The 26,120-nt window shown below is 44.9% G+C and overlaps 1 protein-coding gene across 1 annotated transcript in view; it reads right to left on the minus strand.

Annotated features, from left to right (window-relative positions):
• PLXNB1 (plexin B1) overlaps positions 1–17,523 on the minus strand; it is a 55,826-nt gene extending 38,303 nt beyond the window's left edge. Inside the window, exons 1-2 of the mRNA XM_041465170.1 lie at positions 17,255–17,523; positions 49–1,192 (exon numbers count right to left, since the gene is read on the minus strand). Coding sequence (XP_041321104.1) covers positions 49–1,182 — 1,134 coding nt within the window. The 5' untranslated portion in view covers positions 1,183–1,192; positions 17,255–17,523. The remainder of the gene's footprint in view (positions 1–48; positions 1,193–17,254) is intronic.
• Positions 17,524–26,120: the final 8,597 nt, after the last annotated feature.

Genomic DNA, 26,120 nt, shown 5'->3' on the forward strand with positions numbered 1-26,120 from the left:
CAACAGAAGAACACGCAGCAGACTGCTCGAAAGTACAAAGCCACTTACCGCTGGCAGCTGGACACAGTTAGAACTGACATCATATTCAATATATGCCACTTCTGTCCCTTCTTCTGACTTCCCATCTCTCATGTAGCAAACATCCCTAGTCCAGTTGGTCAGGCGATCCACCTCCTCCATTGTGTAGACACAGAGCGCAGACTCCTCGCTCAGTTTCCCAGAGGAAGCCTGCCAGGCAGAGAAAGCTGCAAACAGCACTTCCCCCTCGGTGTCCAGCTGCCCCTGGGCCAGCTCCTTTCCCGGCCGGGTGACATAGGCTGCTTGCAGGAGGCTGTATGTATTGGCTTTGCTCTGGCAGAGCAGAGGTAACTCCACGTACGAGTAATAGTGGGAATCATCCAGGCAGATGCGCGAGATGTAGGTCTTGTACTCACGCGACTGGGATTTGAGGTCCCGCCGGTAGAAGAGGAAATAGACACTGGAGTGGTAAGTGAAGGATTTAATGAAATGGTGGTTGTACTCTGACAGCCGGCCCACAGCCAGTTTTGCTGTTTCTTCATAGGAGAAAATGGAGTGAGAGTCTGTTGCTTGAACATCCCCTCCGTGGGCCCTGAGATTCCGGGTCGTGATGGGAGGAATTCCTCCTCCCACTCCTCGGCTAGTGTACCCTCGTCCCACAAACAGCAAGGGCACCTCATCCTTCGAGTAGGCGATGAGTCCCACAGTGGTGATATTGGGATCGTTGGCAGCCACATACTGAGTGTCACCTGGGCTCTCCGGCCGGAAGAGGACGTGGTCGATGGACTCCAGGCTCCTCTTCTCACAGATCCCCTGGTGGACGCTGCCACACACGATGAGCTCCTTCTGCACAGTGTTCACCAGCAGCAGCTTGTTGTGATTGTCAGTGTGGTGTGCCTGAGGGCACTCCAGCTTTGAGACCGGCGGGAGGCAATCCTTACTGTCCAGAACTGGCCCAGTCTGAACCATGTTCTCCAACAGCAGGTCAGATGACAGCTGAAAGAGAAAGTTGGTGGCCCCCAAGTAAATGGTCCCAGATTCCAAGTCCATGGACAGGTGGAGGAATTTTGTAGCATTGTGTGAGAACGTGACATACTGCAGTCCCCGTGGAATTGATGCTCCCAAGAAACAGAGAACAGGAAGGAGGAATGTTCCCAGAGGCATGGTAAACACTCTGCAAGAGAGGAAAGGCTGTTATAATTCCTTGGAGCCAGAAGTAAAGATTTATACTCAAAATCCTTCAATAGCACCTACAGCAAGAGGCCTTCAGGAGAATCAGAGATTTAATTCAGTCAGCTCCACATCAAGATGACAGGCACAGCATCCTTAGGAGAAGCTGCAATAGTGCAAGTAAATGCAACATTGAAGCTGATCACTACTCTTGTAACATCAAAAAAAATCCACATTTAACTTGACTCCTGCACAGCTGAGCTATGACACTGTATTGGAAGTTCTCCAGGACAGGACCTAATTTCCATAGGAGCCAGCATGTTGCATATGGTGTTAATGAGCAACACCACAGTAAAACAAACCACTGTCTAAGACAAACACAACCTGCAGGACCATTGTTTAAATAAACTGCAGATTCAATTTGGAGCAAACTTATAAGCCCTTCACTCTGTATTTGATCTAGATATCATAATTAAACCCCCTCTTTGTTAGCACTTATGGCTATCAACAGCCTTTTGTGGGTCTAAAGCTGTTCCACTCATGCTTCAAAAGAAACCTTCCCATGCCATCTCTGCCACTGAGCATCAACCACCCAAGCAGAAACTGGGTGCCAGGATTAAGGTTATGGAATATCAGTCACATCAGCTCCTAGCCTCCCCTCTGGGGCTATCAGTCTGCCCCCAGTCCCGCCAAGCCAGACCCTGTGGGACCCCATCTTCTTGGGAAGTTACACAGCACATCCAGGTGAGGGGGAGATCACCTTTACCTGTTCACCTGTTACTACACTCTCTGGGGTAGAAGTCTCTTACTGGTGCTCATTTCTCCACAGCACTTCTCCCAGTACTGTGAAAGGTGATTTAAACATGCCTTTTTTGTGGACAATGCTCCATTCCTTCCCATGTCTCAAAGTGCAAGCAAGTCCACGTATGGTGGATGTTGGACAGACCCAGGGAACCACCAGACCTGTTCAGCTCCTCTCCAGAGAATATTTAGACCAACTCCTTTTGAAACCTACTGTGATCCACTCAAGACATGCCATGGATGGCAACAACTGCTCTGGACAAGATGGGGAACCCCACAGCCTGGTGGAAATGTGGTAATAAGTACCTGCAACATTTAGATTAACGCTTTCCTCATGGAGAAAGGGAAACAGCTGCAAGTACTCAATAATTTACTATGAGTACCACCTCATTTAAATTGAGAAGTAGGTGGTGATGCAGCTGTGAATCTATTTCCTTCCACCCTTCCCTCCCTCTTGCAGACAGGGTATCAAAGCTGCACAGAGCTACACAGCTGCCAAGCTGGGTCAGAGGCTCCGTGGAGCTGATGAGTACAGTATCTCCTCCAGAACTGCCCTGTAATCTGCTGTGCTCATTTTGGCAACTCAGCTCCTATGGGGTGATATTAATTTTGTAGTTAAAGTTAAGAAAACTATCATCACTTCCCTCCTAGGGCATCAGCCCCCTTGGGTCTTCCTGGTAAGCTCAAAGTGCTTTTAGCTCAGAAGTGCTTAAAGCATAGAGGTAGAAAAAGATCTGCAGCATTTAAAGAGTAAACTACTCCAGCATTTACTTCAGGACTTAACCAATTTAGGCCACAAACTTCTCAACCCATAAACTGTGTCTTACACTCATTCTATGCAATGCCCAGCACACAATGTGCAGAAAACACAGTAGCAATGCTGAGAACAATAGCTGTAAGACTCTAGATCCATCTTCTACTCCCCTGCTACTGCAAAAAAACCCCACAGAAGTCTGCTTTCCGGCTCCTTTGTCAGTAAAACTGGCATCTTTGCTCTACCTAAAGACCAGTTGAGAGGATTAGTTTACTTGTGAAATCCAGCGGATGGAAGGTATTATAAAAACAACACTTTATTAAATATAGGCTTTGTGAAGCTCTGGAAAAGTTCCACTTCACACGGTTCTTGTAGGTAAGTAGGCAGCACTGTCAGGATATGCCCAGGCACAGGAATGCTGGCTCTGGGCTGGCAGCTTTCCCCCAGAGCACACAGCCACTGATTCACACCACACCAGCGCCGTGTTTAGGCTACGTGCACACTGGGGCTTTTGTTTGCCCTGATAATGGACACTTAGTGCTTTCTGCTTCAGAGCTATGAACACACTCTGCTTCACCCAGACTGGCAAACAGCCCTGAACTACCCTAGGAGTCTCTTTTTCCAGAGTGGTAAGTGAGTACATTGTGGCACCTGAAAGAAACCCTCATCGTTTTGGAGATGTTATGTGAGAAAACCCAGCAAGGAGATACACACAGACTGAAGGAAGGAGATCTAATTTGACTCTATCCCCTCAGGTTTAGATCAGCAGAAAAGATCTTGCTCCAACTCCAACATGTCAGTTATTTTTAATGCTTTTTTCATCATTCCTATTGGAGAGAACTTGATTTAAGGAACCCCTTAAGCACACAACTGTCTCTATACCTCTGCACTGCCATCATGCAGATGTCATGATGGCTTGTTGTGCAACTGTCTGGAGTCTCCTCAGTTTCAAAGCTGAAAATGCCTGCAAATAAAACAATAGGCTGATGGCCATCCAACACCAGGAGCTTGACTATGTTGTGAACAGCAACAATGACATGGAGAAGAGAATCTTTGATCTGGAAGCAGCTGAGAATCACAAGACGTCATTATAACTACACCAGTCTGAGGAATCTGTAATCTTCTTTTGAGCTAATGCAACCTTCCTCTGCCAGCACTTACAAAGTAAAATCGGCATGTGTCTCCAGGATTTATGGATTCTGAAACAGTGGCTTTCTGGCTAGAGGTTATGCCTACAAGCTGCACAACTCTGCTCTGTGTCCCACAGAGCTCCACTGGCAACCGCCAGGGCAGAACTAACCAGTACTTCAACTCACATGACACTACTCCACCAACATGGATCTTGTTACAAGCTCATTGATCTGTATTTGAACCTACCCCAAATGTTTCACTGAAAGCATTTTACCTATTGGAGCAACTCTACTGGAAAATGGTTGGAAAATCAATTAGTCCTTCATTCCAGCAGACCATAATCAGATCTTGCTGTGGTCAAGGCTCTAACATATAGATACTCTTCTTTCAGTCACTAATATCCCCCTGGAACTCACTTTGTGAAGAGCTACTCCTTAAAAGTGATTCAGATAAGAAACTACTGTCTGGTCCTCATGACTCTGTGAGAACAGAGAAAACAAAACAAAATGGTAGTACAGCATGTTCTGCAGGCTGGTTCTAATCACAACACAATGAATAAACACTGAATATAGTGCTCTTTGTTGCTCTTTGCTATGGACCCATTAGCAAATGAACTTGTATTTATTGCTAGGTGAGCAAACATACATTAGAAATGAGCATGACTGTGTAGCTATCAGTAGCTAGAAGCATTTGCACCCTACATGAGAATAAAGAGGGGAAAAAAAGCCAGCAGTGTGTTTTGATTCCATTTTCCAAGTTGTTTCTCAAGCACAGGCATCACTGCCATTTTTATGCTTGCCTTTCAGTTAAGCCCATGACAACCTCTCCAGGAGGACAGGAAGGAGGAGGATAACCTACATTTAAATCTGATGGTTTCATGACAGGCTACACTACAGAGCTCTTTATGGATTTACTGAACCGTTCTGCTTCCTGTGCTCACTGCTAGTGTATAACACAGCTGTTGCAGACAGATTGCACTAAAAGTGTGTAGCCTTTAATTAATTCTGAGTGCAATTGCCAAGCTTTAAAGATTCATTTTAAACATTCCATTTTTTTCATGAATTCCCGTTAAATAGGAAAATGTTCCAGACAATACTCTGAACATTGCCTCTAACTCATTGTAAAATATTAATATCCAAATAATACTGCTGGGTTTCATTTATTTAATCTGGATCACAACAGAAGGGCTGGAGGATTAGTCAGTTCTGCCACAGAATATTTATATCACAGCCACGTAACAACAACCAGTAACATTAAAGCAATGGCACTATTGTGTTACTTAAAATTTGAAGTAAAACCATGTTTTCTGTAGCACTATTTTTACCTCCCTGACCTCACGTATCCCTCTGAGAAACTTTGCTTATTTAATAAAAAAACAAACCCAGAACTCATTTGGGCACATTTTAACAGCGTATCAACACATAGAGATTATTCCAATCCTCCCAGATTATTTCCCTAATACCACATTCTATCCTCCAAACATAGAGAGGTCAGTTAATGTTCCAACTTCTAGGCTGGATTTCATACTCGCCACCAAACCCAGCAAAATTAGCCTTGGAAAAAAAATAGGTCTCTGAAATCTGCACCTGCAATTTCCACCTTATCATTCGCAGAGACAACCCACAGCATGAGCACTAAAAGATTTAAAAATTAAAAGCACCCTTCTTCCAGCTGCACGACAACCCTTGTGCTCCAGCACATTCAAATGGGCCAGCAGCAGGAAGACGACCACTGCTATGTGTTCTGCACAAAAGCCCTGAATTATAGCCCCCTTCTAGGCTTCATATGCTCAACAGACTTGCTGTTTTCTTCTGTGAAAGATGGCATTCCCATTAAATAAATAAATCTCCTTTGAGTCCTATTTACTACTACCAGGCCAGTTCCCTGCTCTGTTGTTTAAGAAGACTTGCACTTTGGCAGAGATGAACACAAACCTCTGTTTTCCAAGTAAAATTGATCCCGAGGAGAATCCTAAGTTCAAGCAATCCTGTCAGAGCAGGACTGACACAGACAAGAGAGCTCTGTTATACCAGATGTGAACAACACCAAAGCTGAGGTCAAAATAACTTATAAAAAACCCCCAAACCCTTAAAGACAGTATAAAATAAGAAATGGCAAGGTGCAGAAATTCTGTACTACAGAATTAACAGCATTCTTAGATAAATACTTGGGAAAATTATGTTTTCTAAACCCTTGATAGTTATTGCTGAACATTACAAGGTACCTTTCTGGATGGTGGTTGAAGTTTTACTGAAAGACTGTTTCACAAAATATTGTCAACTATGTGATACTTCAATAATGCTCATGCATTGCTTTTTGGAAAAACTGTAGAAAGTGCTTCTACATCTCTGGGGCTACTTAAACACTAATTTCAGCCATACTGGAATTAACTGATGGTAGTGAACAGGTATTTCCTCTAAATAGTTCTAGCACAACCAAACTTTATTCTTGCACTGATGAAAATGTGTTATAAACACTAAACTTCCAGAACAACTAGCTAACTAGTTAATGATTAATACAATGTTAAATACTGAAATTTTTACAAACCAAGACCAACTACACAAACATTTACAAGGAATATAAAGTAACCACAAGATGCTTACTGTTGAAGAAGCATTCTTCATATATACTCTATCATTGCAAATCAGGGGTTCACTTTTTCACTTTACCTCTCTCTCAAACACTAACTCAATGTGAACTCAAGACTGTGTTGCATGTGCATTTTTAAAAGGGAAAATCAAGCCAGCTGTTAGTTTCACAGCATCTTAACACAACCGAAAGATAATGTTCTGCCAGTGTTACACATTTGAAGATTAAAGTCCTTTAGGATCTGCTCCAACTTTCTGTGTAATCAAACCACAGAACACCACCAAACATCCCTTCTAGCATGAGCTCCTGACTAAAGTCTCCTCATGATACCAGGATTTTTTCTTAGGGCTCCTAAGTTATAGAAACTACCATCTTAATCCAACAAGGTGATGCCGGAGGGTTCTCTACCCCAAGTAAAACGCCTTCTCATATTGTCTAACTTTGCTTGTCACAAAATCTTCCAACTCAAAGAAGCTTCTAGTCACTTTTTGCATGAACAGTTTGGAAACTAATCCTCCTTCTTAATCCTCCTTGGGCAAGAAGATAAAGACAGCTATTCTAAGTCTGACAGAGGTCCACCTACAGAGAAACCCTAGCTGCAGCAGCAGACAATAATAGATGCCTAAGAAGTAGACGAAGGGCAGACAAGCATACTGCAATCCTTCCCTTACACATCCTGCCAGCTTTGAGCTTTCCCAAATCACAGACTGCAGCCACGTGTAATCCTTTGGATGGATACATTAAGTGGTCTGAGCTTCTTCGGTCAGAAATACTTAATTTTCCTAGTAGCTCTCTGATCTCATCCCAATTTGTCAACACCCTACTTTTTTAGCTACCTGACCTGGATAAGCATTTCTTTTGACAGGACCTGACCAGGACAGGCCACTCCTTTGGCTGACACTGCACTCAGATGGTATTTTACCCAGTTTGAACCCACCAGTTCCCCACTTACCCACAAGAACCCCTTGATCTTCTAGCTGCCACAGTTACATTTGCATCAGTGACTTAAATATTCTTTCAATTAAGGAAAAAAAAAAAAAAAAAAAAACAAAACACCTAGCTAGGAAAAAAATATCCCAGTATCTTAAGAGTATATCCAAAGAGCCTAGACAGGTTTACAGCTGTAATAAAACCCTGCTAGGAAAGCAGGGCTCACTGAAGTTAGCCATCCAATTGGCTCTGCTGAGCAAATTCTCTGTTTCTATGATAATCTACAGAAATCTAAGTCCATCACTCTACATAAAAACAAATTTTGCTTGCATGAGTTCAAGAAGCCAATTGTTGCCCAATATATAGATGAATATGTGGAGCACAGAGAAACCTCTTCAGCACCCGGGAAATTCCAAGTGCAGATTCCCCATTTCTGTTTAACTGAGATCCAAGAGACTATTTTTAAGCTGGTTAACATTAACTAAACTGATTTTAAAAGAACTGTCAGCTAAGACTTTGAAAAAAAAGCTAAGCTATTGTAGAATTAAAGTCACAGTCCCTATCATGGATTTAATAAGTAGTTAAAAGACAGGTGTTTTCCTGCCAGATGTGGGTTATCAGTGAGATCTGCCAAGAACTTATTCTGCAATCTGCATTGTTCAGTATGTTCACACAAGATCTGAGAAGAAGAATATGTCTATAAGTGGAAAATTTTATTATTACAAAAATACTAATCACAATCAAATTCAGAGAAGACTTTAAAAAGAGAACTCATGCACTTCAAAGTAACTACACAATATCTTAGAATGTCAATAAATACCAAAACCAACAAAAATATTCTAAGTACATAAACACAACAGGATCAAAACTAACTGATATTACTCAGAAAAACTTTGAAAACTTCATAGGTCAGTTCAGTATTGAATAGCAAGCAAAAAGGCAAATACAGCCTGTGGGGTAATTAGGAAAGAAAACACGTATCCCCATTATGCTGTCAAATGCTGAAGGCAGTTCTGATTCCCACATCTGAAAAAGGAGACAATAACAAAAGGGACAACAAAGATGACCAAAAGCATGGAGCAGCTTCCATATAAGGAGTGATTGAGCAGAGCAGGACTTTGGACAGACAAAGAAACAACCATGGGGAAGATAAGGAAAAGTCAAGAGGTCTGAAACTTGGCAGTGTCAAGATAAAAAACATGGAACTATCAATGGAGTTACACTACCATATTTTACAATGCAGAAACAAGAGAGCACTCACCAAAGTTACAGACAACTTTCCTAAGTCAGCTCAGGGACATTGTCACTGGATGTAGAATAGTTCAAATAACATTTAAAATGCATAATTAAGTTGTAGAGCTCACTGCTGTAGGATGTCATGGAGACCAGAAACATAAACAAGTGAGAAGAGGGATTATATAAATTAATGGAGAATAGATATAGTCAAGATCAGATGATGAGATACAACTCCTCATGCCAAGCAGGGCCCTAAACTGATGATGGTCATAAACTGGGAGGTAAATGGAGGGGGGGAGAATGAAAAAAAAACCAAACCCACCACATTATACATGCCCTGTTTCTTACAATCCTCATTAAGCATCTGCTTCTGGATCTTGTCAAAGGCAGGACACTGAGCTACACAGAGCTTTGCAATTTGCCCCAGGATGATATTCTAGTTAAACTTCTATTTTATGGTACATTTATAGCCTTTATTTATTTTTAAATATTAAGAATGTACTCCAGCCCTGCCTAATCACATATTTAGAAGGCTGGAAGCCTAACTTCCCTGGCTGTTTCTGAAGGCAGTATCTCTCATGTTAACATTCAGATTCCATCTAACTGAATCCTGACAGTGCAACACAGAAGTTATTACACACCATGGGAAAGCAAACCCAGGGCCAGAGCCACAGAGCACAGAAGGGGCAGATCCAAGTTAAGTGCACCCACAGTCCCTCTTTCAGGAACAGCTCTTCCCTGTCTGCCAGCATTTGATGGAAACTCCTCACTCAGAGGGAACGCAGCGGATCCGTGTGTGCTGTCGGAACAGCCAAGCCTTGGGCAGCGCCCAGCAGAACCACGATTGCTAAAAGTAGGTCAGGACCATCCGTTCTAACCAGGAAGAAAGGAAAGCTGGAGCACACCAGACTGTTTGGCCAGGTATTACAGAAAACCTTCATCTGGGATTTCATCACTACTTCAAACAGATGTGATTCATATTTTACCGGCCTCCACCTCAAACAAGGCACACCTTCCCAACCACACTGCCCTCCCTGTCATTAGGGGTACCTCTCCCAGCCTCAGCCAGGATCCTCCTGTTCTCAGCTTTGGCTCCACCAGCTACAAAAGCCAGAATCCTGCTCTGCCATGGCTGTTTTGTGCTAATTTCTATAAAGCAGAAATGCCCAGCTGCTTCATCCAGAAACAGCCAGGACAGCACATGATCTCAGTGTAATCACTTCTGCCTTAGAGTCTGTTTTCCTTGGCAGGATGCCCTGCAGAAAGGAGAGAGAAGATCTCTGCAACCAGCACGTGCTTCCCAGAGGACAGGACTGTGACCCCTAACCAAGCTCTCACAGAGGCAAAGGCCACACCTCCAAGGCAAGTTCTTTTGCATCCAGCCTGGCCTTGGAGTAACTCAGCAAGAGAGGAGAGAAGCTTCAAACATCCTATGAAACTCTTGTGAAATAGCACCAGTCCTACACTTTCACTCCAAGAGGAAACCCCATGGTCTCGATGCCAGCATCAGCCCTGCAGGTTTGCACAGTGGAAGGGACAACAGAGGCTGACCACAGAAGGAGTTCATGCCAGCAGCTGTACAGACCACAGGCAGACACACAAGGACCACATCCTGAGCTCCACCATCCAGTTGTCAAGAGCAAATGAGAAATGTTAAGCACTGTAGCCTGTCTTGAATAAATAATTTTGCTTTGCAGACATTGAGCAGTGCAGGGTGCTCTGTTCTATTAAAGAAATTTTCTTGACACCCTTAAGTCTCAGATTTAGTACCACAATAGATCTATAAAGAATTAATGTGCCCTGGGTGGACAGGAAGAATTCTTCTTGCTGTTTTCCTTAATTTCAAATAAAACTCACTTTTCTGCCCTCCCCTAATCTTCTGGAGAACCATACATCCTGACAGCAATTCGACAGTCTTCCCCTCTCACTCCAAGAGTGTCAGCAGTTCTGGCTGTAGCCATGAATACAGGCAGTAACATGCAAATGCATTTAATGCAATGCAGCCACATGAGTAGTACCTATCCCCTCCCACCCAGAAGAGACAGCAGAATAAACAGAACTCCAAATCACTACCACAATCTGCTTGTGGTTTGCCTTCAAACCAAGATGAGGTATATTCTACCCTGTATTACTCAAGTTATGTTAAAGCATTATCAGAAATGACGCTTTGATCAATTATCTGCCATGAATTAGTGCCTCTGCCTGGAAGGTTCTCAGTCATCAGCTGTGAACTACTAGGCTCAATAGTCTGGCAATTAGGTTACACAGGTCTGTTAGATAATGATCCAAACTGAGGTGACCAGACATTTTCTTCCACCAAGGCTTTCATAAAGCCAGTAACAGATAACACACCATTCTGTTCAAAAAGCCTGGGGACCTTCCCAAGCTTGGAAAGCTTCACACCTACATAACACATCTAAGAAAGAACAGCACTCACCACACTAGTGCAGAAGCCTGAACAGGTTGGGTGCAGACCTAAGAGCCAGGATCAACTTCATCCCAGTCTCAACAGCTCTGAACAAAGACTGCCCCATGCAGGCTGGATATTCAGTGCCTTCAGATGGAGTCCAGCATGGAATGGTGGCCCAGGAACCATCCATGAAGGGCACTCAAGGTGCACATGGTTGAGGAGTCACAGGCTGGCAGCAGCCATGCAGCCTTATTCTTCTCCTGCACAATCACAGCCCCTCCAGGCCAGACACTGCCCACACTTGAAAGTTCTTGTTTCAAGGATAAAATTCAGAGCACCAGACCGCATCTAGAGAGGGGTGAGAGAACTATTGCTGGGCACAGGCCATCAGACAATGCTCTCCCTTCATACCACAGTGGGTCCACAGCCTGGAAGAGTGAAAATAAGCAACGGTAAAATTAAGTGGCAAAGGAAGAAGAAGCTGGGACCCTGTAAAATTTGGTACTTGGAGAAATAAACTGCATGGAGAAAGAGTTCTCCAGTTATTTTGTTAACACGCAGGCATCTAGTCATGTCTTATCCAGAACAAGGAATTGTATAACAATAAAAAATTCCCAGTAAGAAATTTTATACCTTCAAGTGGCTTTACAAATATGAATTTCTGTTCACTCAGATTAAGGAGATTCTAACTTTTTCTGGCAAAATATTTGAGCTCCTGGTTCAGGGCTGAGACAACTTCTTTGGTGCTGTCCTAGAGGCACAAAGGTTTAGAACCAGCTACCTGTTCATGAGAGCCATGAATTTTAAAGACTTTTTGGTTGAGACTGTTCTTCATCTGGTTTGCTACCCTCCCACCTGCACAGTCTGACAGTCACTGGCTGAGCAGGACTGACTGGCTCATCCTTCCCCCTTTCAGAGAAGCCCAGACCTTCACCCTAGGGCTGCAGAGATGCACTAAACAGGTCTGCTGTGCCAATCTGAAATGCAAACTGCTATGAGCAGGAATTTCAGCCAGTATAACTGGCTGATTGTTGGTATTTCAAGACCATGCTGCCTGCCAGGGTCACCCCTGGGCAAAAAAGTGCCCAGGAGACAGGAAAACCAGATTTACAGTAGTTTGTTAGGAACAGCACTGAATTCTACAGCTGAGTGGCTGCTCCTCTGCTAGAAGGGACAGCTAGACAGAACACAGACACTGGTAAGGAAACAAGGGAGAAGTATGCACATCTGTGCTAGAAGGATAAACCATAGCCTGTGGTCATCACAGTTGTTTTGCAGACTGTCCCAGTTCCAGGCAGCCCTCCTCTGTCATTTAAGCTGTGTACTCCACAGACATGGCAGGGACTGTGCCTTCCTCTGGGAAAGGAAACAGTTTACCCTGTCATGCATAGATAACTAATCAAAACCCCACCAAAGTGTGGCTCAGACAGCACTTTTCAGACTTATACATGGACCAAACTGAGCAATCAGCCACCCAATGTCAACCCAGGAGTCCATGGTGGGGCTGACACAAATTTAGCCTCATAAAAAAGTTTTAGTTTAAATCTTCTCAGGGTTTAGTAGGAAATACACTAGTTAAAATCATGGATCAGCTAGGAATAGAAAAGATCCTACTGGCTAAAGATGGGTTCAAACTAAAACTAATCTGGACAGACTATCTGGAGAATGGCAGACAGATCCAGCACATACAGGAGCAAACTGAGAGTCACTGCTTAAGCCAAGCTACTGATGAAAACAATAAATGAGAAACTGAGAACAAACCAGGAAAGATACTCTGTAAATGGGGTAACAACTGAGCACATTGCTACTCTGTAATGATGAGACTTAGTGTTTGGGATGGAAACTTCCTCCTGCATCACATTTGACTAAATCAAGATAAAGGGGGATAACAATCAACAAGTAAAGGAACTTCAGTCCCCTCCACCTGGATTCTCCCCCAGCCCCAGGTCTGTCTGTATTCCCCACAGCTGCAATCTGAGCATGCAACTCCTCAGCCACTCCATGGAGCAATGCTCACTCCAGAATACAATATGCACACCAGACTGTTTCTGTATCCTTGGAGAGAGGCTATAGCTTCCCAAAACACACCAACTCAGTTTTCAGTCCTAAGAGCCTGCCTCCAAGAATACACAGCACCATGGTTCCACTACCGGTCAGCTCTGCATAGCTGCTCCCCAGGGATCACAGCAGCAAAGTTAGTCAACAAAAAGTTTTAAACCTCCCACCCCCAAAACTCAAAACAGCAGAGACCATGTCTCTAGAGACAAAGTAACAGATAGCCTGACGTTGTTCTTTTCCTTCTGAAATTAAAAGTTCAAAGGAACAACTAAGGCTTTCTGTACTGTGCCCTCTGCACGTTTGGGTAAGTATCTAAAACCAACTGCAAGAGCTGGCTTTCAAGGGTGAAGCATCTAGAAGTGAGCCCTGTTTCTGAGTTATTTTTAAATGTTTAGACAGGACCTAAAATAGGACCAGTGTTTTGAGTACTTCTGAAGAGTATGAGCCTCACGTAGGCCACGACATTTTTAGTTTGAAAAAGCTTTGGAACAGAGGTTTTACTGTTCACGCATCAGCTTATCAACCATTTTAGCTCAAATTAACTTAGAGTCCATTACGAAGAAAGAAACACTCTTTCAAAGGAGGGAAATTAACACAAGTAAGATGTAGGCTATCAGCAGCGAGGCACTCTCTGTATCTCACTGAAACCTACTATCCCATAATAGCAGGAACAGCATTTGCCACAGAGAAAATGGGAAAGTCAGCTTCTCAGCTTACAATATTCATCTGCACACCACTTTTCCTACCTGTGTAGTTTCTAGACATACACTCTCCACCTCTCTTCAAGTCAACAGCCTGCAGACTCCAGCAGCCCAAGGCAGTGCCTTCAGCAAGCAAGAGGTGTTTGCTGTACATCACAAGCAGCACAGAACCAACCTAGAACACAAGCTGTGCCAGTCTCTCTTTTTACTAGTTTTATTAGCATCCCCCTCCCACCCCACACTGACAAACCAGGCTGCACTTGTCTGGCTCTGGCCTGAAACATCAGACTGAAGCAAACCCATAGTAGCACTTTACCTCCCAGGCCTCAACAATGAGCAGCTCAGGGACTTCTTGGGATAAAGGCGGTTTCTATGCATTTAGTAACCTTCAATAGCTCCTTCTTCTACAGACCTGCCCCATGTCCTCACATACACAGATATTTGGCATTCACAACATCCTGTGGCAAGAAGCTTCCCAGGTTAACTGCACACATCAAGAACTAAGTTGGTCCTTGGTTTTAAGCTTACTCCATGCAACACCTGTTCACACTTCTAATGGAAAAGGAAAAAAAAAAGGCTACTCGCCCTCTAAACTTTCCAGCTGATTCAGGAATTGAAGATAACTGTCATTTATTGTTTTTCAGGTGGAAGAATCCCAACTTATTCTGTCGTGTTTTGTATGGAAGGTAACACTCACCTCTGTTCACTATTGCTGCTGTTCCATTTCTAAAAACTGAAGATACTTCTATTAAGATGGCAGTGGTTTACCTAAAGCTGTAGAAAACTCAACTTACATCAGAGCTGGAGGAACTAGTGTGATGGTTACCAAATGCAGCAGGGATTCCCCACTTCTATAGTGAATTGCCCAGCTGGTACCTCTCTTTTAAAATATTCAGCCTAACTCCTTCAACTGAGTTTGTTCAAAGCAAGTTTACTTTCAAGCCACAGCATTCAGCTGCACCCTTCTTCTACCAGAACAGGGTGTCTTTTTAAAAACTTTCTCTCCCTGTTAGCTCTTTGGAAATACAAATTATCTTATGGTTGAATCAGCCTGCCCTGATGAAGGCTAGATCCCTCACAAGATCATGTGAGAGCTTACTCTTGTCATACATTCTTCATGGACATTTAAATCCAGCAGTTTCTCCTCAAGTATGGGCAGAGTGTTTATAGATTTCCTGATGCTACACAGAACAATATTGTTACCAGACTTTGTTCTCCTGCAGAGTCATATAAGAATATTTGAGTTTGGAGACTGTTTGCATCAAGATTCCCAAAAATCCTGAGTGATTTCTTTCACAAATGCACTAATTGCTTCCCACATTCTTTACGAGATATAGAACTTTGTTAATAATACATGCTTAGCTGACTAAGCAACCTAAACTTTCCTGTCAGGCTGAAATAACTTTCCTGGCTTTACTCTGTCCTTTGCCAGTTTTACTATTAAGAGTCAAATAAGTGTTTTTTAATGATGCAGAAATGTAGAAGTATAACTGGAATTAAAAAATATAAAGAAGGACATTAAAACCCAACAGAACAATACATTACCTAGAGTTACAATACTCAGTGCTAACAGCTTCTTAAAAATATAAACCTACCAAAATATAAACCTACCCCACAATTTAGAGTTTTGAACCACACTCTCAGGGTTAGAAGGAACACCTCACTCCACAAATGGCCCATAACTCATCCTGATATAAACAAAGAACCCTTCTCCTGGGATTCTATGAGCACCTGAGATGTTCTCAGAGGCAAAGGTGAATTTCTCCTGAAGAATTCTTGCCTTGCACACAGCACAGCAGTTGTGTGTTTATTTTTACTCTTAAAAACTGGTGGTGCACACAAAATAGGGCAGAAAATCAGTCCCTGAACTGCTTAAAAGGGAGGGGAGGGAAGAGGAGGGAACAAATAACACTCTCCTAGGTAACACCAAGTCGCTACTCCGGCTGCACAGGAATGAAGTGGAGCGCGACTCAGATAATAACCGTAACTCACATTTCAGAAGTTAGTTTGTTCAGACATGATCTTTCACACTTAAAGGTACTAAAAAGAATGTCCTCTAGTGCACTTCTGCTGGAGCACTTTTTCAATAGGATCTGGACAGAATCACCTCCGTATCTCAAAGAATACAACATACAGTCCTCTGGCCTCCTTATGATCTTGTATTTTTTTATGTACCCTGAAAGCATGGATCCAGAAGAGACTGGCCTGAATTCAAGTCATCTCAAGTACTTACTCACTCCCTATTTCAAACTGCTTTGATTTAATGGTTTTACTGGAACCACCCAGAGCAATGCACAGCTGAGGCAACCAGACTCTCCAATCTTTGTACATTTGTTATATATATTCAGGATTTATTCTTGGATGCCCCAGATTGAAAGAGATTTTCTGAAAACTTGCTCTTTATTACCTAAGAGTTCCATCCAGGTCTACTACCAAACTTTCAGGTTGCACTCCAGAGGTCTGGGCTGGGGGTTGCTGTCTCATTTTATTCATTGTTTTTATTTCTGCTGATTTCATTTCTCCTGATGTTAGAGCAGCAAATCCAACAAGCAGACATCCTTCTCATGAAGGGCTCCTGTACTCCCAGTGCTCTAATGTGATACTCATCTCTCCAGTGCAAAAGTCAGTGACTCATCTACATCAGCTCCTAATATCCAGGTGCCAGGGTTTCACTTCCCAGACAGAAGTTCACGCAGATTTGCAGATCTCCAGCATCTCATTCAGTCTGGGATCTCTGGTCTACCACCCTACATTTGATATTCAAATCCCCATATTCAAATTGCATGTATTCACCTACAGAGTGCTTCGCCAGGCAAACTGACAGCAGAGTTGTAACTATCCTGTTTAATAGGAAGGAGCCTGAAAGAATTCAGTTTCAGGGAGACATTTCTTCAAGGGTCTATAGCTGTCAACACCACAAAGCTCAGCCAGCGCAAAGCAGCTCATCACACTGCATGGTGATTGACAGACAGAGATGAACATCACTCCTGCTCCAGGAGTCTGGCTTCAGATTTGGCAACACTCACTGGCCCATTTCTACTTATAGATCACCATCAGAAACTCACGGTTTTGTTTTGGTTTTTTGCTTTGTTTCTGTCTGTTGGTTAAATTAACTCCCTTCTACAGAAAATTCAAAGTTTAAAAGTTAGTTTTTATATTTCAAGTGCAGCACCAGAGGTGCCAAGAAGACTTGCGAAAGGTGTACAGTGGCCTGGCTTTGGTAGCATTACAACCCACAATTCCCAATCACTCTCTCAAGAAAGTTGGGGTGACAAAGGAAAAAATGACAAGCAAATAGGCAACCTCTGGAGTAAATACATGTGCTTACAGCAGAACACTACAGATCAGAGCTTCTGTTGAAGAGATGTCCTTTATCCTTCACAGGATTTCCCTGCATAAAGAAAATGTTCTCTTTGCAGAGGGAACAAGTGAACACTGCCACATACAGCCACTCACTCTTTCCAGTAGACCACGTGCCTGGAGAACTCGTCCAACTAATCACAGGTGGTACAGTTGGTCAGGTGGGCTCGTCACGCAGCAGCATCCAGAGGCTGCCCAGCATGACAGGGGCCACACACACGGAGATGATCAGGAACACGGAGGAGCCCAGCGGGCTGCAGCTGTCCATGGGCATCCCAGTGCTGACTCCCGGCACATTTTGCTTACCATCTGGACTCCTGGGAACGTTGAGACACCTTCATTTCTCTTATTGAGGAGTGTGCCTCAAGCTGGAAAAAACAACAGAGCATGAAATGCAAAGACTATTTTTCCAATGAATTAAATCTGTTGCACTTGACTCCCGCTGTGGTTCCCTTCCTCCGAGAAGGCATGGTCTGCCCAGCTGCACAAAGTCCAGGCAGCCCTGGGAAAACAATGGGATCTTTTTCTTGCCAGAACCAGCCTTCCTGTTCACCCTTCTAACCATGGCATGGAGGACACCCCCAGTGCGTCTGCGGAGGAGAGGAGTCTGTTGGCATAGCAACTGCACACGCTAACTCTCTGCTAATGAACAGGGATAAAATGTTTTGTTCTCATTAGGAAAAATACAGACACATTCCTGATTGGTGAGTAATGTCTCTGCCTCTGGGAGATTAGCTCAGAACTGTGCAGCCTGAAACAGCCTCAATTCAGCCCACTGCAGTGCTTCCCTTGAACAGCCACTCTCCAAGGACCCCACATCCCTCAAGGGAAAGCCCACAGAGCTTTCTGCAGCACTTTGCCTTTGGGCCTGAGACAGCTCAAGGCGAGAATAATGAGAAGAGGCTAGACAGGAGCAAACCGGAACAGGCACAATGGGAACACACCCCCTGTCCCTGCAGGGGAGCCAGCTCTCGCTGTGCCTTCGCTGCACCTGGGTCCCAAGCTACCTCGCAGCCAGCGAGAGTTTCTCTTTGTGCATCCGCTGCAGGTCTGCCTTGCACAGGGCTCAGATCCGCCTGGGACCCCAGCTCCCACTCCAGCCACATTTCCCAGCGCTGGGTGAATAAATGGACAGAGCAAAGAGCTGCAGAACACCCACAGCAGAGCTCGGCGACCATTACTAGGTGCCTGGGTGCAGAAAAGACAACAAGGGCTCCTGCCTACCAATCTTAGGATTTTGGCATTAACAGCCAACAAGATCCACCACGAGTCTGGTATTTGCAGAATATTTGCACCCTGTTGTTTTATCACTATGGTCTGTATATCTGGCTGCTAACCCAAGCTACACAAAGCCTCTGCCCACACAGGCAATGCTGCTTCCCAAACCCTCTCCCTTTCAGATCCTCCTGCCACAGGAGCCAGCACAGCAAGTGGGAGGATCATAGTACTTCACTCTTTGCAAACAAGATCTGAGGCAGACGCAAGGCCAGACACCCAATGCACAAGCAAAAATCCAGTCTCTAACCACACCTTTGCTGGGCTTTTGGCATAACCCGGTCTGTACAGCACAAACACAGCCCAGCAGAATCAAACTGTGTAACCGCACTCTGAGCCCACAGCTCATCTCTCCTTTATGCTGCTACTGGGTCCCATTTGCTCACATCAGCTCACCTTGCCTTGAATTCAAAAGCTGTTGAGAATAGGGACTGCACACCTTAGACCTCAGCGGGGACTTGAGAGTTTTCTAGGGGCTGAACAGGTATGCAAACTCCCTTCTCCCTCTGGTGGGAGATAGGTGTTGGCCGGCATTAGTACCTCACAGAGATACAGCTCCCCAGCAAACTGGGATGTGGCAAAGCTCTCCTGCTCTCCCACACCCCTGCACTGCTGATGGAGAGAGAGGGATTTAGGCTCACAGGTAGCCCTGAGCACTCGCAGTTACCCAGCCTCTCAGACTTTCACCTGCCCTTTTCCTGCTCCTCAGGACTTCAAACACCTCAACTCAGCAGCTCAAAGTGATGCAGGAGGAGAAGGTAGAGTCAGCATGGGGAAGAAGGTACTCTGTTCCCTTGTGCCTTTGAGAAACGTGCATGTGCAGCAGGGAACCCAGCGCTGCTGCTCTCCCTCAGCCACAACACCTCTGCGTTAACCTGCACTGTGATCTGCCCATAGGACTGCTCGGGCTTCGTTTCTACTTCACGTCCTTCCAGCTGAGAATTCTGTTATTTCAGTCCCTAAGCAGGCACTCTACTGCCTGCAAAGCCATCTCTCTTTGCCTAAAGGAGAGAAATAACCCAGGCTCTTGCCCAGCAGCGACAGACCCCGGCCTTGGCTGGCAGCCCCTGCCCAGCCTGCCGTGAAGCGCAGATCCCTCCCAGACCAACACAAGGCCAGAGGGGCCGGGGTGCTGTTTTCCAGCCTCCAGGCATTTTACTTGTTCCAGGCGATCCCTCCCCCAGCCCTCAGAAAGGAAAAGCCGTGGGAATGGAGCTCAACACCCCGAAGTAGGCTCACCCCCGGGCTATGAGGAGCTTAACTCCCTGCGCGCCGGCGGGCAGCCCCTCGCACAGGCGGGCAGGACCGCGGCACACGGGGACAGCCCGGGAATAGCCCCGTCCTGCTCTCTGCACTGGCACCACAGCCCCCAGTGCTGTGCCAGCAGTCAAGGGACAGACCTGCCACTCGTCCACCACAGTCCCTCTCACTTTCCCAGGACGCTCGTCATTCCTGCAGCTCTACTTTCCAGTGTTTCCATCCTCCACCAGCACGCAGCCAGCAAGCCTCAAGAGGAAAGCCCTTTATTCATCTTTCCACTCTCCCAGCAGGTCCCGGAGGCTGCCCACTTAACAAAAAGTTATCCTTACCCTGTCACCAAGGCACTTTTCCTCCCTTTTGCCCACACGCTGCGGTACAAAGCCGCCCTCGTGGGCGCGGAGCCTGCGGTCAGCCATCAGCCAGCATGTCAGGAGTTAAGTTCGCATTTCCATTCTCCTGACCTGCACCAACGCTGGCTGAATATCGAGCTATTCTTTGCAGCTTGATAAAGCATGAGAAAGCTAAAGGCCTCACACACTCCTCTTTTCACAGCTTGGCCTGCTGCCCACAAGCTGTCACTCGCTGGCACCCAGGGCAAAGAGAGAGAGGAGGCCAAACTGCAGCCAGCTGCAATGAATCACTCGCTGCCGTCCCTCCTCCCCAGGGAGCCCGGGTCCCTCCTTCCGGCAAGGGGATAATGTCTGCCTGGCTGCGCTGCCTTCTTTCACAGAAAAAGCCATCCTGGGCCGGGTAGGGGGGCTCCTATTGCAAAAAGCTGCTGCCACAAAAAAGCGCAGAGCGGCTCCCAGCAAGACTGAAGAACAGGGATTCCTGCTCAGCAGCTGGATGGGAACGCATGGCTGCAAGTGTTCAGCACAAACACCACTTAAAAAAATCTGAAGTTGGTCATTTGTCTAAATTGCAGGAAATTCTGAAGGAAGGCTCAGGCACAGAATTTGATTTGAGGGAGACTCTTTATGCCCCACTCATGCAATATTTATTTTGGGGACTGATTTCCATTCAGTCCCTTCCTGGCTGCCCTTTTCCTTCTCGCTATCCCCAGCCTAATTACCAGGTTTCAGCCAAGCTCTCGCAACCACCACCACCATCCCCTCAAGTTTATTTTGATGAGTTCCATCACACAAACTGCTTCCACACATTACAGTTTGTTCTTCATTTTTAACACAAAACAGCAGAGGGAAATGTCCAGATCTCAGGGTCACTGGCATCCCAGACAAAAAGTGTAGCCAAGAAGGCACAGGAAGACCAAGGTCATCACATGCATTTCTTGCACTATAGACCCACATTTGGACAGCAGTGCTTTCAAAAGGTAAAGATGTGCAAGCCTTTCCAAGGTCGAGATATCAGCTGTTTGCTTTCTGAGAAAGGGGATATTCTTCAGAGAAACACATGCAAACTCAACCCCTCTCCATCAGCCAAAGCACGAACAGAACAGTGGCACATGGATCCACATGCATGTGGATACCTCCATCCACTTGTTTCTGTCTCCTGCAAGGAATAACTTCGCTGCATAGCAGTCAGTCCCTGCTCAATAGCTCATCTCTCCCACTACAGAGAAAGGAGCTGCAAACTGCAGTTTTATTGGGAAGAGGGTTTAACCCCAAGCCCCGCAAAGGCAAATTCTCATTACCTCCAGGGCAAGACGAGAGGCTGCTTTCCCAACGGCATGTGCTACCATGTCCAGCATCCCTCTTCTCCCACTAGCACTATCCCAGTAACTCATATCCCTAACAGGATACGTTACTCATATCCATACCCATACTCTCTGCCTTCCTTTCCTATCCAAGGCAGCCTTTTAAGCTCCAAATTCAGCCTACCTGCCTGGGAGTGTGCTTCAAATTCAGCTAGTGTGAGGGCAGGATTAAATAAATTCCTCTTATCTCTTCCTGCACTTGCAGGGTGATGAGGGAAGGAAGAGCACAGCTCCCACCTGGCAGACAATGTGTATTCAAACAGTGAGAAACTCATCAACTTTGTTTGGATCACAGAGGTAATCCACAAAGGGTTTCTTTTATTATTGTTGTTGTTTGGGCTTTCAGGGTGTTTGTTTTTACAAAATCTGAAACAGCGCAAAACAAAACCATGAAAAGAAACTTTTTTTTTTTTTTAAGAGAAATGGAAGGACCTTCACTATTCCTAAAGCCACCTTCATCATTAACTAAAACAAGTCTTTAAAACACTCTTTCAGGGGCACAGGCTGTCAAGAATCACAAATAATCACAGTCAACGCCACTTTATCACATTCTCTGCCAAATGACACACTATGTCATACAAATTTCCCCTTACGACACATTTATAGCACTTTGTAAGGTCTCTCCTGCACTCCTGTATATCTACATCAGTAAGTGCCTCCCCCACAACACCTGCAGCTACAGAACGAGTACATTGAAAAGATTATTACACTGAGCACCCATAAGTTAGCAAGCTCCGGAACTCGGGTTACCCCTTGTGCAAATGAAACACAAAACACTCCCTAACCATGCTCACACACACTGCTCTGCTGTGGGAACACCAGCTCGTCCAGCATTGCCCCCCTCCTCTGACAGAAGGATCTCTAAATGCAAAGCTTAATAGAAACAGTTAATATCCTGAGTGTGGCTCCGAGCCATCTGAGCTCTGTGTGTAATATAATCAGGTTCATAATGCCCAGAATAGCACTCTGGAGTCCTAGCACACACTAAGACCTCACTGTATTAAGTGTTGTGTGGATAGTTGCAGTGGTGCAGTTTTCTCTTCTGTAAAATTACTGAGCGCCATATACAGGAACCAACCATAACCCATATTTTACAGAAGTTGGGACACAGGAGAGCAATGTACACTTTTCAAATGTCTTTTTTTGGCAGCTAAATCAAGTTAGTATTTTCACAGACACACTGAGGGAGGGAGGGAAGGGAACACTGAGGTTACTCTCTCTCCAGAGCAGACAGGCAAAAGCCTAGTTCAGCCAAAGCTCACTGAAGCTCTTTATGTTCCTGTTCAGTGACAGAGGTCACTTGTCGAAGCCTGAACCAGATCTGGTAGAGGGCTGCCTGCTAAGCGTGCTGGCAAAAGGATCTGAGCTATACCCTTCTCTGCAGTTGTTTGTGTTTCTTCAGGAACACCAAAGACCTGGAGTCTGTCCCAACACTGCTTGCACTGCCTTTGCTAAAAACATGCCTTTTAGCTCCAAAGTAAAATTTGTCTTGAATTCTTTGTGCTTTGAAGAAAGAAATCCCATACACAGGATCCACGAAGAAAGTAATTGCATGTGTTTGCCAAAACACTTCACTTAGACAAATTCTAATTTTCAGCACAGATTCCAGGATACTTTCCTACCATAAATACGGGTTAGATCCATGTTTGAGCTGATTACCCTTTGATGCTCTTTAGGTTCACATTGCACAGCAGGTGCTGCTCATACTTCCAAAGCATCCAGAAGTCACAGCTCTTCAATTCATTGATTTTTATGAAGCACCAGGTCATGCTTTCTGGCCTTCAGCTGATCACAGTTCATGGGCTTTCTGCACATTCTGGGCTTAGGAACTGTATGTGTTTGAAGTGAATAGACTAGATGCCTTTTGGCACGATGCCTGAAGCAAAGGCCTCAAGAGAGAAATCCAGCATTTCCCAGGCTGATACAAATGGACAGGCATCCCCTTGCTTCAGCTTTTATTCCCTATTTGTGAACTGGCTATGAAGAAGGACATTCTCATCTCACCTAAAAAAATCTGTGGTTTTAGCACTTCTTTGCCTTCTTTTCTGCTGTGTGTTTTCCCCCAGAGAAGAGGATCCCCATCAGCCCATGCAGTGTCTGACCAGAGTCCATCCTGCCCTGGCAGCGTGTTCTCCTGAGCTAAACAGAACAGGTGGGGAGGCAGGAAGACAAACTTCCACAAAGCTGTTTCTTAAACCAGATTTACAGGGATACAGTGAAACAGAGGAAGGGTCAGGGAAGACTGAACACATTTGTAGCTAATCAGCAAGACTGCCAGGAGAGACCCTGACCTAAAACAGATTTTCAGGGAGAAACACCAAATCCAACAATCACTTGCAGCCCAGCTGGCAGCTGCCACTGCCCCCACTCTTGCTGTACCACTGCAATGCCATCACAACCACAGTACCATCCTTCCCACGAAGTACTTGTTCCTCTAAGAGGAGGTCATAAAAACTACCTAATCTTTTGCATGCCACAGATGATGAGGATCTGAAAGTCTGGGTTTTGGCATCTAAAGTAACTACTGTGAAAATGCTACAGGAGATTTTTGCCAGAACAGGTGAGAAGAGCTTTTCAACTTCTTGAAAAAGATAATGTGTACAGAGGCAAGCCAGTGCAGAACTGCAGAGACAGCAAAAATGGAAGTCCCACTGCTGTGATGAACATTCCTGAAGCTGTCAGTGTGGGAAAGAGGAGAAAGTTGGTTGCTGCTTTACCTGTAGTCACTCAGGAGACAAGCCATCAATACTGACAGAAATCATTACTATCTTCTGGAATAATAGATGCAGTTCCTGGGAGAAGGATTTTTCATAGGGATATTTTTGACTATTGGTTTAATAACTTCTTTGTTGCAGACTACAGAAAAAAAAAAAAAAGACCCTTTTTGCTATTGCTTTGCCATTCAAGACATTGTCATTGTCACCTTTCAGATGTGTAAGCATAAGAGACAGCAGCAGCTGAGCTGTAGTAATTAGGAGGGAGAGATGTGCAGACCTTGTCTCACATCTTCCTGTTAAGATGCAGTTTACATTTTGGCAGGTTTAACAGTCCCCAGTGAAAATAAGCCATCTGCATCTGCTCCAGCACACCATCCTAATTTCTGAACCCTTCAAGCAGTTCTGGAAAAATCAGCATTGCCTCCCTGCTTTTTTTCAGGCCTATATGCAGTCACAAAGCCATTAATTCTCTTACAGTAATGCAGGAACACTGGCTCTAGACCTCTCCACAAGGAATCTACTTAAAAAAAAAAACCAAAAAAAACAACCTTTTCCCATTTTATTCAGGCATCTACTGAGTTCCAAGTTTCACTGCTTTCTGTACTTGCAGCAGGAAGCCAAGAGGGACGCAAGCAACCTTATTCAATTCTATTCACAAGCACCCTTCCTTGGGAAAGCCAATAACTTTCAGAGGGTCTCTGCAGACTTTGCTCCACTGCTTTGCACACTGGAGAATGGCTGGTTGGTAATCCTCTTTTCACTCAGTGAGCACAGACCCAAAGGTTTTCATTCCTGTGAGCTCAGAAATTTCCATTTCCATTTGAGAGAGACATTTTCCTGGCAGTTCTCAAAAGATGCATTTGTAAAATAGGGAAACAACCTCAAGGAATGCTAAAGCAAAGGAATAAAGCTGTACATGGACAGTCTTTCTACCTCAGCCAGGAAAGGAAATTCCTTCTCAGCACCAATGCCCCATAAACACAACCTACTCTGCAGCTACCAAATACTTGATCAAAACAAAGTGACCAGCTGACCAACCACCCTACCCTGTACAAACACCAAACATTTTCAGATTGCCTGGGGCAACAGCCTCCAAAATCTCAAATGAAAGAAAGAGTCCAGAAATGTGCATTTGTGTGTGCATGCAATACAAGCAAAGAAAAGGGGTGCACATCAGATGGCTGCAACACACTAGAGAGGTGAAGGTTTTCTGCTGAACTCACTACAGGAAGACATGCTCACATCAGTGGTTTTTAAACTTGTAGTCCATAGACTTTTGCTGTCTCCAAAGATAACTAAAAAGCCAAATCCATTGTTGTATCCGTACTGTAAAATGTTTAGAAGTTGGCAAATCCAAAGAGGCTGAAACTTTCTTCTTCCAAGTGCAAAAGATTTAGATGGCCCAAAGCCAAGTTCCAGAAAAAAGCCCTAGTCAGTGACTCAGGAATGCCAGCTCTTAACACCAACCAAATGCATACAAACCCTCTGGTAGGGCAATTCACAGTATCATCGCTGACAAAAACTCACTTAATATTGCAGCTATCATTCACTGCCTTACTTCTGTGCCAGGGAAACCTGAGTGAGTCTCACTTTGACACCCGCCAAAGGAGTCAGCCGAGTGAGCCATTTCCCTGCCTTGCTTTAGGGAATTCCTGCTTGGTGCTTCTGTAGAGAGGAACAAGGCTTCACACTGCAACAGGCAGGATCCCCTCCATCACTCCCAGCTCCTTAGCAAAGGCATTCCTGAGGTGCACTGTGCCCTAACAAATCAACAAAAGCACTCCAGGTTTCCTGGCAGCTGGAAAATGGAATTCTGCAGTGAAGGCAAACACCTCTCCAGCTAAAGCAAACACAGCCAGGGAGCCCCTGCTGAGCACCACAGCTACTGTCAAAAGAGGGACAGGGAGAAGGTGGGCTCATAAGGCATGTGGCTGACAAAGGGCAATCCAACATAAAGACAGAAGATGGTCACAAGCCCAGTCCTGACACAGGCATT

This window comes from Pyrgilauda ruficollis, unplaced genomic scaffold, assembly GCF_017590135.1.
Source record: "Pyrgilauda ruficollis isolate IOZ18807 unplaced genomic scaffold, ASM1759013v1 scaffold10, whole genome shotgun sequence".
Lineage (NCBI taxonomy): Eukaryota > Metazoa > Chordata > Aves > Passeriformes > Passeridae > Pyrgilauda > Pyrgilauda ruficollis.